The sequence below is a fragment of the Haliotis rubra genome, unplaced genomic scaffold (assembly GCF_003918875.1).
Source record: "Haliotis rubra isolate DU_JTF1 unplaced genomic scaffold, ASM391887v1 Scf843, whole genome shotgun sequence".
In the NCBI taxonomy this organism is placed as follows: domain Eukaryota; kingdom Metazoa; phylum Mollusca; class Gastropoda; order Lepetellida; family Haliotidae; genus Haliotis; species Haliotis rubra.
In genome coordinates this window covers 117863-136089 of record NW_025767572.1, presented here as the reverse complement: position 1 = coordinate 136089, position 18227 = coordinate 117863, and the positions used below count along the sequence as shown (strand labels likewise).

Genomic DNA, 18227 nt, shown 5'->3' with positions numbered 1-18227 from the left:
CGGGAGCTGCCCAGGCAGGTTCGAAACCAGTACTTGGGGAAGGTGGCCATCCTGTACGACCGCATACTGCGGCATAGAGCGATAATACAGGATAAGAGCGACACGCTGTGGAACATCAACCTAAACGTGCCGGCGCGATCGATGAAAGGTATCCTGATCATCCCCGTGGAGGATTACGAGCCATTCCGAAGGGACAGCGAGAAGTTTTTCAACCCCGAGATTGAAAAGGTGGAAGTGACCATCGAGGGCGTGCCCAACCAGCTGTTCAGTCATGGTATGAGGGCACACCAGCAATGGCATGAGATAACGAACCTACCGACCCGGCACCACATGTCATCAAGGACCTGGACCTATCCTCCATGCAGATCGGTGAGTACCTGACCACCAAGTACGCGCTATGGTTGGACATGCGATCCACGGACGATGATCAATTGCATGGCAGCGGTCGCCGCATCGACAACGGCAGCGAGGGGATAACCATCCAGATTATCAAGAAGGCTCAACCCGCAGGCAAGTTGAAATTCTATCTGTACGTGATTATGGACGCGCAACTTAATATAGAGAATGGGAGATTCGTGCAAGCCATCTATTGATCTACCCCGCGACCTGCACTGCGCCATAGTGTGCTGGCAGACGGGCTGTGGGAAGACCGTTTTCGTGTTGGATATGCTGGAGGGGTACTACCAGGATGTGTTCGACAATATCGTTATCATGTGCCCTACTTTGCACATGAATAGAACGTACACGGAAAGACCTTGGGTGATGACGGACCCGGACGTACACAGAGTCGACCCGGGAACACGTCTGCAGGATTGGTTGAAAGCTTATCACAACAAATTCAAAGGGGAGTCGACGCTGTTTATCCTGGAAGACTACAGCGCTAATAAAGAGATAACAAAAAAGAGTGACATGCTATCGTACCTGGCCTTCTCCGGCCGGCACGCAAAGCACAGCGTCTGGGTGCTAACGCAGAAGTTCAACTCGGTGTTGAAAGACCTCACGGAGCAGACACGATGGGTGGCCTTATTCCACTGCAAGGACAGGGATTCATTCGAGGAGTGCTTGAGAGAGAACGATGTGATGAGCAAACTAGAACGGGAACAGGTGAAGAGGCAGCTAGCCGAGATGAAGCATGTTAAGCTCGTGCTCAAGAACGACCAACCCGTGGACTATAGGGTGTTTTAGCTTAGCAATGCTAAGCATGTTTAGCAAATGCCAAGCAATGCTAAGCAATGTCTTAGCAATTAAAAGTTACTATTATATATGGCTTGTGAAGTGCTTATCGTGTGCAATTTAACCTTCAACTCGCTGTGTTTCGCCTGTATCGGTTATTATATCATTAGAGTTGAGAATCGCTTGTTACATTATAGGATGGATTGCAATGACCTGCTCGAACAACTGTTGGTGGAGGGGGATAAGCGAGTGATGCCTGATGACGACAAGCGAGAGAAACGAATGGCGCTGGCGGTCGGTGGCAAGGCTAAACAATACTTTGGGGACTATGCTTCAGATAAAATCCAGAAACTACCCGCCGATGAGGTTGATAAGCTGTACGCAAGATACGAGTCCCGGCTCGGGGCCGAGATGACGAAGACTATAGGCTCGACAATGGCACAGATCTACACTGGCATAGCGTCGTATGTCCTCCCCATTTCCCTGGAACGCCCGCTTTACCTGTGGGAGGACCTCGAGAAGGACCCCTTTATCCAACACGCTTTGAGCGCCGTCAGCTGCCTGCTGTACCATAAATACGGTATGTTCTTAGCCCCGGTGACAGCGGCGATCATCACGGCGAAGCATTGTCAATTTAAAGAGGGGAATAATAATCATAGTAGTATACAAGATGGATGCTCCAGTGACGATAGAGGAAACACCGACAGGGGGGAACCCCCTACAGGAGGCCCCAATAGGGGGAACCCTCTACAAGTCACCAAGCAGAAGAACCCTAAAAGGGTCGCCGCCGGTAGAAAAGGTGGTCTAGCCAAGCAACATAAGAGTAACTATATATGGATTGTAGGCGCAACTGCTGCGGTTGCCGCGGTTTTCATGCTTTATAATAGGTCACAAACACCACCCCCACAGGCACGAGTAGAGGTAAACCCCCATATTATGTTGTAGTTAAATATATGTTTCTATATCATATACATCATGTCTGAGGGGAAAACGTTCGTTAACGAAGCATACCACGCCACAGTGATCGCCGGCCTAGCCATAGGGCACGCTCGGTTGACCAAGATGGTCCTCAAACAACCGACTATCAAGCTCGACTTCGACCTGCAGGATATGGGAATGCTCATCATGAATTTGGGCATGGCTATGGCCACCAAGGATATCCTCCTGAAGCAAGGTATCATACCGGGGAATATTTTGAAGTAAATATAGACATATATAGGATGGCTACGATCGCTTTGATGGTTGGCGGGGCTTTAGTCAACGCCCTTGCATTTTCCGGGAGTAATTACCTGTTCTCGAAATTATTGGAGTCGAACGCGGCCGAGGTAGAAGCGGAACGAAATGGCACAACATAGCCGTGGGGAAAATGCAAGCCGCGCAAGCTGAGAAACGTATGCAGAGGCTGAATTACATTAACGAACGACTCCAGCCTGAGAACTATGCCGTTAAAACGTTCCATGATGTCGACAACGCAGCGAGATAATACTACCTACTAACCGGCAAACAACTCGAACCAATCGAGGAACCTTGCTCAGTACTACACTTGCTCAGTACTACACACCATCCCCGGGGCAAAAGGGCCGAGAACCGACCTTCGTCGTGTTGGGTCTAGCAGCGACTGCGTTGATCGTAAAGCAATTCAACTAGGTCCCCATATGAGTATACCAAAGATGAGACCTGCCCCGTACCGATGTCAGTACATAATTATGGGGAAGACCGAGACCTGCGGTAGGAGATGTAGGACTGAGGGGTACTGCTGTTTTCATAGGAGGTGTTTCGCAAACTACACGTGTTCCGTGTGCGGTATTGGAGTGAAATGTCACTACTGTTAATGTAAAGCCCACGGGGGCAAACGTAGTCAGGCACCAGCTTATCTACGAGAAGAAAAAGGACTACATAAACGAATGTAGGCACCTCCTTAGTATGGAGACCAAATTAGAGACTGTGTACACCTAGGTATAATGATGAATAGTCTACAGTTCGTGGAAGTTGAACCCAGGGAATGCCAGAGAAGCTGGCGGATGAATGTAGGCAGAAGTATAGAGATCGGTACCCTCAAACCTCTAATTGTTGGCGAACTCTATAAGGGGTGCTCATTAACAATCATGGTGAAAATAGGGTTTGATGGGCACACTTGGAATTACTTTGATGGTGGACGAGCAGATGTATATCATCACGGGGAGATAGATATGCTTGTCCACAACTTGTTGCAAATAATACAAAACACCCTACTATGCTGCACATGTTCCGGGTGGGTCGATGAGGTCTATCTAGATATTTACTAAGGATTTTATGGCGCCTCCTTTTTTTTTATGGCTGGAGGAGTTAGCTCCCTTGCTGGTGGCCCAATTAGAGATTGTATACACCTGGGTATAACAATGCCTACTATCCGAGAGCTCAAGCAGATTGCGAGAGAACGAGGTGTAGTGGGTTACTCCCGAATGAGGAGACCCCAATTGTTTAGATTACTCGACATACAACCTCCTCCCACGGTGAAACATCTCAAACGCCAAGCCAGAGAGCTGGGGTTGACTGGTTATTCCCGTATGAGGAAAGCGGGGCTAGTCGCACTGTTGCACAACCCCGTACGTCCCCACACTGTGAAACAACTCAAACGGGAAGCCTGAGAGCTGGGGTTAGTAGGTTATTCCCGTATGAGGAAGCCCGAGCTCGTTGAACTGTTGCATCAGCACAGAGTCGTTGATCTAGAGTTCGTGCGCACTGAACGCGCTGTAGGTAACTATCTGAGAGGCTGGCGCATGCATGTGGATAAGAACATAGACATTGGCGACGTCAAGCCGCTGATCGCTGACAAAGTTAATGAGGAACTGAACGATTTTGGTAGTCTAAAGTTTCAAATCACAGTGAAAATGTCGCTTGATAAACAGCAGAATGGTGCCATTGAGTATGTTCAGCCTTACTTCCGGGGTAAACAAGAAGTCGTGACTCATGCCAGGAATATAGACGAGTCCATCAATACCAGTCTTCAACAAATACGGGAATATTTAGAACTACATACCATTCAGGGGTGGATCGTACCTAGACTTACCCCCCTACTACAAGAAAAAACAAGCCATGGTCAACATAAAAAAACAGAGGGGTGGATTGCATGAGGTTAGCGATCAGGTCAGCCTTGTTTCCAGCCGACGTTAATTCGAACAGGCCTTCTAGCTATCCCCAAGACGACAGGCTCAACTGGGATGGTATAGATGAACCCACCCCCATATCCCAGGTCACCAAAATCGAGAAACAGAATGATATAGCCATCAACGTCTTTGGGCACGAAGGCAACAAAACGATCGTGCACAGGATCAGCCCAATGGAGGGTCGCCACGTGATCAATATATTCATGATCCAGCGAGGTGACAAGTACCACTACGCGTGGATAAAACACTTCAGCAGGTTGTTGTACGACCAATCGCCACACAGAGAAAAGAGTCACTTTTGCGAACGGTGCCTGCACGGCTTCACCCAACCCGACCTGCTGGAATCACACCGGGAGGATTGCCTAGGTGTGGGGCAGACGGCCATACGAATCGACATAAGGAAGGCGACAATATCCTAAAATTCGACAACCACAAGAACCAGATGTCTGTACCTTACATCATCTACGCTGACTTCGAAGCCCTCGTCAAACCCGTTGACATCGGCCCAGCTCCCAACACATACAAAACGCAGGAGCACGAGGCCTGTGGGTTCGGATACGTACTCGTCCGATGTGATGGGGAAACGAACGCTCCTGTCGTGTACAGGGGTCCCGACGTGGCTGAAAAGTTTCTAAAGTGCTTGCAATGGGAAGAGAAAGCCATCAGGAAGAAATTGTACAATGTCGTCCCCATGCGTATGACCCAAGCAGACCGGCGAGCTCACGGCTGCAGCACTCACTGCCACAGCGCGTGCAACCTCAAGCTCAGAATCAACCCAGAAACAATCAACATCCCCATGGTCTTCCACAACTTGAGAGGGTACGACTCTCACTTGATCATGCAGGCTATCACGAGGGTCGACGGCAACGTGACGTGCATTCCCAGCAACATGGAGAGATACATCTCCTTCAGCCTGAACGGCCTGAGGTTCATAGACTCAGTTCAGTTCCTACTGTCGTCTCTCGATAGTTTGGTCAAAGCCAACGATACCTTCCCCATCACTGATCGATACACCGACGCCGAGACTCGGCCCCTGCTGATGAGGAAGGGTGTTTACCCCTACGAGTACATGGACAGCTGGGCCAAGTTCGCTGAGACACGACTACCCCCATCGACCGATTTTACAGCAACATGACCGACTCGACCATCACCCAGGATGATTACGGCCACGCCCTGAATGTGTGGGAGAAACTGGGCTGCAGGCACCTGGGTGATTACCACGACCTGTACTTGAGAACGGACGTACTCCTGCTGGCTGACGTGTTCGAGACGTTCAGAAAGACGTCTTTCAAGCAGTATCAACTCGACCCCGCCTGGTACCACACCAGCCCTGGTCTCTCTTGGGATGCCTTGCTGAAGAAAACCGGAGTTAAGCTGGAACTCCTCACCGATTACAAAAGCACCTGTTCATCGAGAAAGGACTGCGAGGTGGGATTTCCATGGCTGCCAAACGGTACGCAAGAGCCAACAATAAGTACGTGAAGGGCTACGATGCTAGCAAACCCATTAATCATCTCCTCTATCTCGACGCCAACAACCTGTACGGTTGGGCCTTGAGCCAGTATCTACCCATCGGGGGGTTCGAGTGGGTGCCTGAGATAGACGTCATGATCATACCGCCGGATTCGGAGAAGGGTTACATACTCGAAGTTGACTTGGAGTACCCAACAGCATTACATAAGTCACACAACAGCTACCCCCTGGCCCCAGAACGTTTGATGGTGAACCCAGACTGGATGTCCGACTACCAACGGAGGGTGGGGGGTAATAAGCTAACCAACGTCGAAAAACTCGTACCCAACTTGATGAACAAGACCAAGTACATCGTTCACTATCGTAACCTACAGCTGTACCTGTCGCTGGGTATGAGGCTGACTAAAACCCATAGGGTGCTCAAGTTCGACCAGAGCCCGTGGATGGAGCCATACATCAGAATGAACACAGACCTGCGAAAGCTGGCCACCAGTGACTTTGAGAAGAACCTCTACAAGCTCATGAACAACTCGGTGATCGGTAAGACGATGGAGAATTTGCGAAAACGCCTGACCGTGAAGCTGGTCAGGTCTAAAGAGGAAGACAAGCTCAGGAGACTGATAGCCAGACCGGCATTCAACCGGAGCAAGATATTCACCAACGATCTGGTGGCCCTACACAAGAGGAAGAGCCACATCAAGTTCAACCGACCCGTCTACGTTGGGATGAGCATCCTCGACCTCTCCAAGCACCTGATGTACGACTTCTACTACAACGAGCTCAAGAAGCAGTACGGCGACAGATGCGAAGTGCTGTACACGGACACGGACTCCCTGCTGATGGAGATTCGAACTGAAGACGTGTACGAAGACATGAAGAAGCACATGCACAGGTACGACACCAGTGACTACCCCAAGGACCATACCATGCACAGCACGGTTAACAAAAAGGTCCTCGGTAAGATGAAGGACGAGTGTGCTGGCACACCCATAGCGGAGTACATAGGCTTGAGGCCCAAGGTGTACTCCATTCTGAAAGCCGACAATAGTGAGATCCGGAAAGCGAAGGGTGTCAAGAAGTACGTGGTGAAACAACACATCAAACACGCCAGGTTCAAGGAGGCCCTGTTCAAGACCCACACCTTCAAGCATCAGATGAACACGCTGAGAAGCGAAGGGCACAAGATATACGGACTGACGATAAACAAGACGTCCCTGTCACCGATACGCATGAAGCGTTGGATAGCCGCCGATGGAATCAACACGTACGCGTACGGGCATGAGAAAATTGAACCAAAGACATGGCCGTATGTATACGATGTCACGGAACCAGAGAAAGTTTGAGGCTATTTACCACAGCCCGCGTGGGTACTGGAAAGGAGCTAGCGCTGTACATAAGCTTGCTAAAATGGCGAGAGTATCCCCGGACGAGACCAAAGCGTGGCTGGAAAAACAAGCCCTGTGGCAGATCTACCTACTGGCACCACGCGTCAGGCGTGGCGCGGCTATGGCTCATCGCAGCCAAGCCATAGTCGAGAGATTCAATCGGACTTTGGCCGAGTGCTTATTCAGACACCAGTATGCGAGGGAGATGGTCAACCCAGAAAAACGATCGATGGAATGGGTAGCGCGGCTACCTCAGTGGTGTCGGCTATCAACCACGAAATCACCCGTCTCACCGGCAAGAAACCAGCCGACGCTATCAAACTGAAATCAGTGATAGCCGAACCAGCTGCACCATTGCGTGGGAAGGAGAAACAGATACCCGATAGGGCCCTCGTGAGGTACTTCTACCAGCCGGGGGAACACGAAGGGGACACTCGGAAACGAGCCACCGATCCGACATGGTCAGTCAAAACTCACAACATAGATAAAGTGGACATCAAAGCCGACGAGCCGAACTTGTACTACTTGAAAGATGGGCCAGAGAGAGGTTTCGTCAGAGAGGAATTATTGATCATACCATACGACACAATGTTACCCCCCCAGCAAAATATTTAACATGTCGAGTGATCCCAATAGTATCCTGTAACCAACTGTTTCCTGTCAACACGACATAGTGTCACGTGATCAGGAAAGTGTTGGTTCGCGGTCATAGTGACCAGGAAGTTAACTGGGGGTTCAAAGCTGGTATATACAATTGCGGAGAGAGATAAGGGCCTGACAAAAGCTTTATTTCATAAATGAAGCTTTACAGAGGCTTTTGTTGGACTTGATCTCGTACCCCCAGTGTATATACTACTGGGGAAGATCATTCAATATCCGAAGAAGGATTTAGCAGAGTTTCTGCAGCGTTGTTTGAGGATTCGGATGACCTCGTAAACTTGAGGAGAACCAAATTCAGAAAACAAGAACAAAAACGACTTGGGTCACAAAATCTGGTGTGAGACTAAGCTGATGAATGAGATGAAATCACAGCGATGTGATTGAGAACTGCAGCGAGGTTCGTAGATGTGTTCGTAGATGTATGGTTCAAATCCGTCGGTCTTGACGTGTGGTCACTGGTGGGCGCTCACTACAGGGGATGGTCAATAACTTGTTTTGTTGAAAATGTCGCCATGAGTGCCAAATCGTATATCTGTTGATGCTGAATCGATGAGAAACGCCATGCCGCTAATAACCAGACCGAAGCATACCCTATAGCTCTCCATCTCTCACTTTCCGAGGCGTGACATGTCGAACTTGTTCCAGAACGATGGATAAAGGTGTTGTTTTTCCTTCTGCACGTCTTAAGACTGCATTGAGTAGAAATGATATGCCTCTGGTTATCTGTCCTTTTAAAGTAAACAGAATATTGCTGGCCATTTTTATTGTACATATAATCATCCTTGCAAATTTGGTGCAATTTGTTTTTCTCTCTTCCTCTGGTTCAATTAAACATTCACAAGATTACCAATGACAGATTTCATGTCACAAACTGTCACAAACTGTTGTATAGAAAGATGTTTTCATATATCCTGCCAGTATCTTCAAACATTCAAGATTGCTCATGTTCCTCTGTTTAGTTTAAACATATTTTATTCATAGTGTGAAAAGGATCGGGGACAAGTTCTTTCAACTTATTAAACCCCTCTCCGAAGATATTTACAATAACTTATTACATCACAAGCAATTATTAGAAACAGAGACAGAGAAAGACTGGAAGATAACAGGGGGAAATGTCATAATACAAAAGGTGTATAGAGAAAAGACTACTGGAATCGTTTAGATTTGCATATACAATGTATATTGATGTACGTTTTTGAATATATTTTCATTTTGATGATTTGTTAGATCTGCAATGCCGTTTAAAATAACAGATAATGTAATCACAGAATTACTACCACATACATCTTGAATAGCTTTAAGCATGGTCTTTCTATGTTGATTGTGTAAAGAACATTCTAAGAAATAGTGATGAGCATTTTCGCATGGGTTTCCACATGCGCAGGATGGATCAGTGATTAGCCCTACTCTGTATAGATCGTAACTTAATCTACTAGCTTCATGACGTAGTTGAGTATGTAAAATGTTAAATTTTCTAATACCGTCAGAAAATTACAGTGGAGCTGAGTTATATGATGTTATTATGCTCGATTTAAACTTTGATAGTGAAGTACAATTTCTTACATCTGTAGGTAGATTGTTCCACAATCTTATAGTTGATGGGAAGAACGACTCATGAGAATGTTTTATTCTTGTTCTTGGCAAGCTGATATTGCCTGAATTTCTTAGATTATATTGACTCCTGGAGCCCACGTTCTGAGGAATTATTTCTTTTAGGTAGATTGGACTTTTGTTGTTTTGAATATTGTAGAACAAAGACAATTTTCTTATTCTTCTACGCTCTGATAGTGCTTCCATGCCTGTTTCATAATATAGTGAATTAAAAGAGGAATATTTGGGAAGTCCTGTAATAATTCTTGCAGCTTCCATCTGGAGCCTTTCCAATTTTAAACTTAGTTCTTTTCCGCAGCCATCCCAGACTTCGCATGCGTACTCAAAGTGTGGTCTTATAAAAACTGTGTAAATCTTTACAAGTGTATTTCTGTTAAGAATATATTTAAGTTTTCTCATTGAGTAAATCATTTTAGAGGTTTTGGAAACAACATTAGATACATGGGAGGACCATTTGCCGTTCGATGAAAGTATTATCCCCAAATGTTTATGATCTTCTACCGTTTTAACAATCTTATCGTCAAATAGTAAGTTAATCGAGCAAATATCTTTAAGTGAGAAAAGTACTGATTCTGTCTTATCTCGGTTGTATGATATCAACCACTTGTTTGCCCAGTCGTTTAACCTTCTGAGATTTATGTTTAATGAGGTTTCTAATCTGTTAAGATTTCCAGAAGCCTTGCCTAATGATGTGTCATCTGCAAATGGTCGCGTTATGCAATCTAAGTCATCAGCAATATCATTTACATAAACAATGAATAAATACGGACCCAACACTGATCCTTGTGGGACGCCAGCTTGGAATAACCTTGGTTTAGACAGGGCTCCATTAACAAAGACCTTTTGATAGCGATTACATATGTAATTACATAACCACTGTAATAATCTACCTTTAATACCATACATTTCCAATTTATGTATAAGCCTCCGTGCCAAACACGATCAAAAGCCTTCGAAACATCACAAAAGACCATACAATATTGGTCCTTATCATCTAGAGCTTGGCATATTTGATGATATATTTCAATTAATTGATGGACAGGTGAACTCCCAGCTTGAAAACCAGCTTGGTATTTGTACAATAACTTGTTCTCGTTGAAATAGTTAGATATATGCTTGAATACAGCTCTCTCAAACAGTTTACCGACATGTCTGTGTGACATGGGCACTTGTAGCTAGGTCAGATTTTGTGCAAAATGAGTAAAAATTGTTATTTCTCCAACAATATGTGCCCTGTATAATATGTGAATGTACAGCGTAGTTTCCTTGGGCGTTTTTCGTTTGATTAGTCCAAATGTAAGGTTGACGTGATATTTTTAAATAATGCTTCTAATGAAGCTGTGAAACGAGCCGTGAATGTACCTATCGTATGGATTTGTGCTAGGCACTTGCTGTCACCAACCAAGTCTTGATAGAAAAGTCACTAGTTGGATGGAAGGAAGTTGAGTACGAGGTTGTGAGGGACGCCTTCGACAACTGTGTCACCGTCTGCAACATGGAAAACCTTGACCCACTAGGCATACACACAGGTAGGTGCGTTTTACTCATGTTCCCAGTATGCCATACATCAACAAGGTCATGTGGTTCAAACCATATCTTATTATAAATTGACTGATGATCATCACATTGATGAGGAAACGACAAATGTGCTGATGTCACTTCTGGAAAGTAGGAAAGGAAAGAAAAACCAAAAATATATAAACAGCCACTGAAAAAAGATCCTCACTTTTCAGCCCTGCGAATAAGATCGAGGCAAAACGCCCCATTTTGTTAGATCAGCGTGATGTCACCCTTCGTGATGTCAATCAGATTGACTTAAACTACACTTAGTCGCTTAAACATTATATCCTCTTTTTATAGTCAGTATTCAACCTAAGAACAGGTTCATCTCGGAAAGTTATTCAGTTTTGTCTTGCTGTCTACATAAAACACGGTGGGTTATTCTTTACGATGTTTTGGGTCATTTTGTAGTCTATGCACAGTAACTTTCTAGGTTTCTTTACAGGTGATTCCATTGTTGTTGCCCCAAGTCAGACTTTGTCAAATGAAGAATATCATATGCTGCGCGAGACAGCAATCAAGGTAGTATCATCTATGTTTGGATCTTGTGAAACAGTTTAGCAAAACGCATTCCAACAAAATATACACCTGAAAAAAGTTAGGCACCCCTGAACATGTTGACCGCCAACAGCTAGTGTATGTTGATACTATAATAGGTGAGGTGAGGTGAAATTGGGTTTTACGTGGTGCTTGAGAATATTTCGCGCATATGACGACGTGCATGCGTGTGTATGTGTATGTGCGGCTGCGTGTACTAGCCCAGACTGAAGCTGGTTTTATAGTGCTAGCCCACTGAGATACCATGCCGCAGTGAAGCATGATTACCCCACTCAGACACATTATACTGACTCCGAGCCGACCAGTCCTTGTTGTACCCATTAATGCCGAGCGACAGGCCGGGACCAACAAGTACCATATTTTAACGTCTTTTGGTATGACGCGGTCGGGGATCGAACCCGCGACCTTCCGCTCTCCGGGCAGACGCTCTAACCACTACACCACAGAGGCGGTCGATACTATAATAGAGTTCATTTAAGATGTTAGTGCAAGTGTACTTGGTGGAAATGCTGTGCAGTATGTTCAGAAGCAAACCTACGAATTTTCACAAGTGCAGTTTGTGCACGTGCCACATGTCGGTATTTTATCTGCAAGGGTTTCAATGTTCAATATTGTTTTAGCATTCTTTATTCCACAGGTTGTTCGTCACTTTGGCATTGTTGGAGAGTGCAACATCCAGTATGCCCTCCATCCACAGTCTATGGAATACTGCATCATCGAGATCAATGCAAGATTGTCAAGAAGTTCGGCTCTCGCGTCTAAAGCAACAGGGTAAGAATATACAGTTCCGTTTACTCCCATCTGTCATACGTCCCATTTGTACTACACTGTATTTTCCCCAGACGTACTAGAGTTGGTGGATAGGGGAAATTAGGTACACCCCTACAGATGTAGTGGTACAGTCCACTCACTGAGTCCAGTGGCGAAGACCACCCCGAGCCACTCCCAGCCTTCAGCAGCATGTGCAGTTTCTTAAACTCAAGTGATCTTGTGAACCATATTTGTAATTCAAATTTGACCATGGATAACCTTTGTGTATACAAGCTGATGTTTTATTCTGAAGATCAAGTGAACCACATCGATTTGTTAATTGAATTTGACCATGACATGCTTCAGTGTATATACAAGTTAATGCTTTATATGTGAAGTCATGTATGAAAATAAAAGCTGACTCATGTAACCATCGTTACTGTCAGTATTTCTTGGATCAGTCCATTATGTACATCCATGGTGAGACAGTGTGGGATTAGTAAATCACTCAACAGCAACCAGTGTTTATATAAGGTGTAGTCCAACTGGGATGTATGCCAGATGGGAAGATACCTGCAGATCATCTGGACAATCTGAAACGAAACCACCGTCTTATGTCTCTGCTATTCGGAACCTAATTACTTGTAATAATGTGATATCAGCGCACTAGCAATGTTATGTAATTATGCAATGTAGGTACGTTCTTGAATTGCATAAACAAAAACTGTCGAAACAGTCAAGATCGAACGTGGATTTAGCTTCCAAGTCAGTAAATGATGATATCTTGATATCTCAGCGGTTTCCATATGGTAAACTTGTCATAACATCGACTTCAGTTGTCAAAAGAATAATAGCGGAATATATTCAACTTTATATAACATAGTATTAAAGTATTGAGGCAGAAAATATTTGAATAAATATGCTGACACAAGAAACTGTTTTTATATGTGACTACTGACTACATATTGAGTTGTGCTACAGTGTCGAGACATTATACCCCTTCTTTGTACCCTGCTGTGTTGTTGCTGTATGTGGCGTATTGCAGGTATCCTCTGGCGTTTATAGCAACGAAACTTGCTCTTGGCATTGACCTCCCAAGCCTCCAAAACACTACGACCCAAATGACCACTGCCTGCTTTGAGCCAAGCCTTGATTACATCGTCACGAAGATACCTCGCTGGGAGATGGAAAGGTTCCAGCATATGTCAAAGGAGATTGGAAGTGCTATGAAAAGTGTTGGAGAAGTAATCAAAGTCTTATTGAAGCCATGCTGTATTCAGTCCCGATGTGTTTCTATTGATACATTACTGTAATAAACGTTAACGCCCCACGCTTGTTCTGTACACACTAGACAACTCATTACGGACGGACTCCACGTAACCTAGGTATTGCAACAGATGTTGTTCCTATTAAACAGTTACTAAAAAAGTTTGGTGTGACATTACGCGTTTCAGTGAACATAGGTTTTCCTCTTCCTCAAGCACTGCACTAAACATTAACTACTGAACTACACATATAACCTTTTAAAGTTAACATTACAACACGTTGATACTTTCAGGTCATGGCAATAGGAAGGACATTCGAGGAAAGTTTGCAGAAGGCGCTGCGAATGACACACCCATCTTGTGTAGGGTTTACAGAGCAGCTGCCTGGCGGCAAACAATACCCGGCACACTTTGATATTGACACAAACTTACAAGAACCTAACAACACAAGGATTCACACATTAGCCAAGGTAAATCATATTCAGGTTGATTCTATACTCTATGCTTTGTTGTGACATTTAAGTATTTGTTAGAAAGCAGGAATCACTGGATGGAGACAAATCCCGTGAGGAACATTCTGCATAGCATACCACTAAAATTAGAAGAATTTTAACCAAAATCATCGTAGAAATACAACTTTAAATTTCGAAAACATTTATTGACAATTTTCTCACGAAGTCAGCGCATAGTAGAGTGAAAATTCTAAGAAAAGAAATGACCATCTGTTTGTGCTTGCTTCATTCCCACTGTAAGATGCCGTGACACTGTTACGTTTTGATTTTAAGTGTATATATTTTGATAAAAAATATGCTTTGAAGCTTTTCTGAAACTGACAGTTTTCGATTACTATCTTAGAATCAAAATACTGAATTGAAAGTGCCCTATACTTCTGGTCAGACAAACCATCATGGTAAATGGTCAGCCATTTAACTTACTCGCTGAACTTTGTCACATGTTATCTGTCAATTAAGAGACATTATATGCCGCGTGGTTCAAATGAAATATACCCGTATGTATTATATGCTGGCATATGAAAACAGACGTAATTTTAAGGCCCAAACACACTATGTATGATCTAGGCCTTTCAAGCCGGCTACACGGTGGACAGAATACACTCCCTCACCAACATAGACAGATGGTTCCTCAACAAACTCCGTAAGATTTATGACGTGGAGAGGCGACTGAAGAATGTTAACAAGTAAGTTTGAGAAAATACATCACAGTATTTGGGGTTTTCTTCGCAGAATGTGTGTGTGTACAGAACGTGGTGAAGTTGACATCATATGTGTCTGACATACAACATTCAACATGCCCGGTCTCTGTGTATCAGAAATTGAACGTACACACCAGGTCCATCTTGTTTGGGCAAGACATACTATCATACAGGCATACGCCCAGTCTGTGTATCAGATACTGGACCCGTGAAGATCTGGATTAGATTGGTCTTCACTAACCCATGCTTGTCGTAAGAGACGACTAATGGGGTCGCGTAGTCAAGCTCGCTGATTTTATTGACACGTTGTGTCCAAATTGAGTAGATCGATGTTCATGCTGTTGATGACTGGATTGTCTGGTCCAGACTCAATTATTTACAGACCTCCACCATATAGGTGGAATATCGCTGGGTGCGGAGTTAAACAACAATCAACCAACCAACTGTATCAGACGCTGAACATACAGGCATTTGCCAAACTTCTCTGCTTCAGACATTTAACATTTAGACATGCACCTTGCCTTTCTGTGCAAGACATACCCTGGCACATTCAGACACATGTCCAGCCTCTCTGTGTAAGATATGCATTGAACATACAGACACATGTAAAACCTCTCAGGGCAAGATATATCCTGAACATACAGACACATGTCCAACATCTCTGTGCAAGATATACATTGAACATAGACACATGTAAAACCTCTCAGGGCAAGATATACCCTGAACATACAGACACATGTCCAACCTCTCTGTGCAAGATATACATTGAACATATAGACACATATAAAACCTCTCAGGGCAAGATATCCCCAGAACATGCAGACACACGTAAAACCTCTCAGGGCAAGATATACCCTGAACATATATATGCATGCAAAGCCTCTCAGAGCAAGATATACCCTGAACATACAGACACGTGTAAAACCTCTCTGTGCAACATATACCCTGAACATAGAGACACACGTGAAACCTCTCAGGGCAAGATATACCCTGAACATACATATGCATGCAAAGCCTCTCAGAGCAAGATATACCCTGAACATACAGACACATGTCCAACCACTCAGGGCAAGATATACATTGAACATAGAGACACACGTGAAACCTCACAGGGCAAGATATACCCTGAACATACAGACACATGTCCAGGTTCTCTGTGCAAGATTTACCCTGAACATACAGACACACGTGAAACCTCTCAGGGCAAGATATATCCTGAACATACAGACACACGTGAAACCTCTCAGGGCAAGATATATCCTGAACATACAGACACACGTGAAATCTCTCAGGGCAAGATATATCCTGAACATACAGACACATGTAAAACCTCTCAGGGCAAGATATATCCTGAACATACAGACACATGTGAAACCTCTCAGGGCAAAATCTACATTGAACATAGAGACACATGTAAAACCTCTCAGGGTGAGGTATAAATTGAACATACAGACACATGTAAAACCTCTCAGGGCAAGGTACACATTGAACATGCAGACACACGTGAAACCTCTCAGGGCAAGATATACCCTGAACATACATATGCATGCAAAGCCTCTCAGAGCAAGATATACCCTGAACATACAGACACGTGTAAAACCTCTCTGTGCAAGATATACCTTGAACATAGAGACACATGTGAAACCTCTCAGGGCAAGATATACCCTGAACATATAGACACGTGTAAAACCTCTCTGTGCAACATATACCCTGAACATACAGACACACGTGAAACCTCTCAGGGCAAGATATATCCTGAACATACATATGCATGCAAAGCCTCTCAGGGGAAGAATATACCCTGAACATGCATATGCATGCAAAGCCTCTCAGAGCAAGATATACCCTGAACATACAGACACGTGTAAAACCTCTCTGTGCAACATATACGCTGAACATACAGACACACATGAAACCTCTCAGGGCAAGATATATCCTGAACATACATATGCATGCAAAACCTCTCAGGGCAAGATATATCCTGAACATACATATGCATGCAAAGCCTCTCAGGGCAAGGTATACATTGAATATGCAGACACACGTGAAACCTCTCAGGGCAAGATATACCCTGAACATACAGACACATGTAAAACCTCTCAGGGCAAGATATATCCTGAACATACAGACACATATAAACCTCTCAGGGCAAGATATACATTGAACATCCAGACACACGTGAAACCTCTCAGGGCAAGGTATACATTGAACATGCAGACACACGTAAAACCTCTCAGGGCAAGATATACCCTGAACATACATATGCATGCAAAGCCTCTCAGAGCAAGATATACCCTGATATACCCTGAACATACAGACACGTGTAAAACCTCTCTGTGCAAGATATACCTTGAACTTAGATACACATGTGAAACCTCTCAGGGCAAGATATACCCTGAACATACAGACACATGTAAAACCTCTCAGGGCAAGATATACCCCGAACATACAAACACATGTCCAGCCTCTCTGTGCAAGATATACATTGAACATAGAGACACATGTGAAACCTCTCAGGGCAAGATATATCCTGAACATACAGACACACGTCAAACCTCTTAGGGCATGATTTATCCGGAACATACAGACACATGTGAAATCTCTCAGGGCAAAATATACCCGGAACATACACATACATGTGAACCTCTCAGGGCAAGACACATGCATTCATTGAAAGTAAGAAATCATGTTTCAAGATTAGAATTGCAATTCCCGGATATATATCTAGGAGTATAAAGTCTGAGAACTGTATACAACATTGTGAGACTGTTGCACCTTAACGTTTCTCACGTATCATGAGGTAGCTGGAAACATGGGGTATTTGGAACTGAAGTCTGAAAGGTTGACATGATGAGCTCCAAGTTGTCTATTATAACATGTCTAAAATAAACGTGCTGTATAATATGAATATATATTGAACTCTTCAGTGAAATGTTTGATGTCATTCTGGGACAGGTTTTGAACTCGATCTGTGCCAATGATAAGATACACGACAACCGACCTGTGTTCTCGTTTCAGGGCAGATGTGAATGCAGAGCTCATGTTATGTTTAAAACAGACGGGGTTTTCGGACAAACAGATTGGCAACATGTTGGGAATTAATGAAACGGAGTCCCGCAGCATGCGACTATCTATGTCAGTAAAACCATGGATAAAACAGGTACACGCAGCTCCATATCGATCAATTAATAATGACGATGCCGCGGATTATAATTACATACAATACATCAGGGAGAGGGTGGATGGTCCTTGCACAGTCCCTAAACAGCGATGGGACTTCCCAGGAAGCGCTGCCTAGTGGAACCCATCATGAACTATCCGGGGAATAACGAGTCTCCCCAACATCACAGCCTTCTGCATGGGTTCTTAAACTATATAGGCATATTCCAAAGACGTCTAAAAGCAGCATTTTCCATGACGCCCTGGACATATT

General features: G+C 44.4%; 1 protein-coding gene across 1 annotated transcript in view; it reads left to right on the top strand.

Annotated features, from left to right (window-relative positions):
- The window catches only part of LOC124262534 (carbamoyl-phosphate synthase [ammonia], mitochondrial-like), a 67796-nt gene that overhangs the window by 28400 nt on the left and 21169 nt on the right, over positions 1 to 18227 (top strand). The window contains exons 16-22 of the mRNA XM_046697039.1: positions 10833 to 10977; positions 11454 to 11530; positions 12204 to 12337; positions 13362 to 13560; positions 13875 to 14051; positions 14661 to 14779; positions 17813 to 17954. Of these exons, the coding sequence (XP_046552995.1) occupies positions 10833 to 10977; positions 11454 to 11530; positions 12204 to 12337; positions 13362 to 13560; positions 13875 to 14051; positions 14661 to 14779; positions 17813 to 17954 (993 nt within the window). The remainder of the gene's footprint in view (positions 1 to 10832; positions 10978 to 11453; positions 11531 to 12203; positions 12338 to 13361; positions 13561 to 13874; positions 14052 to 14660; positions 14780 to 17812; positions 17955 to 18227) is intronic.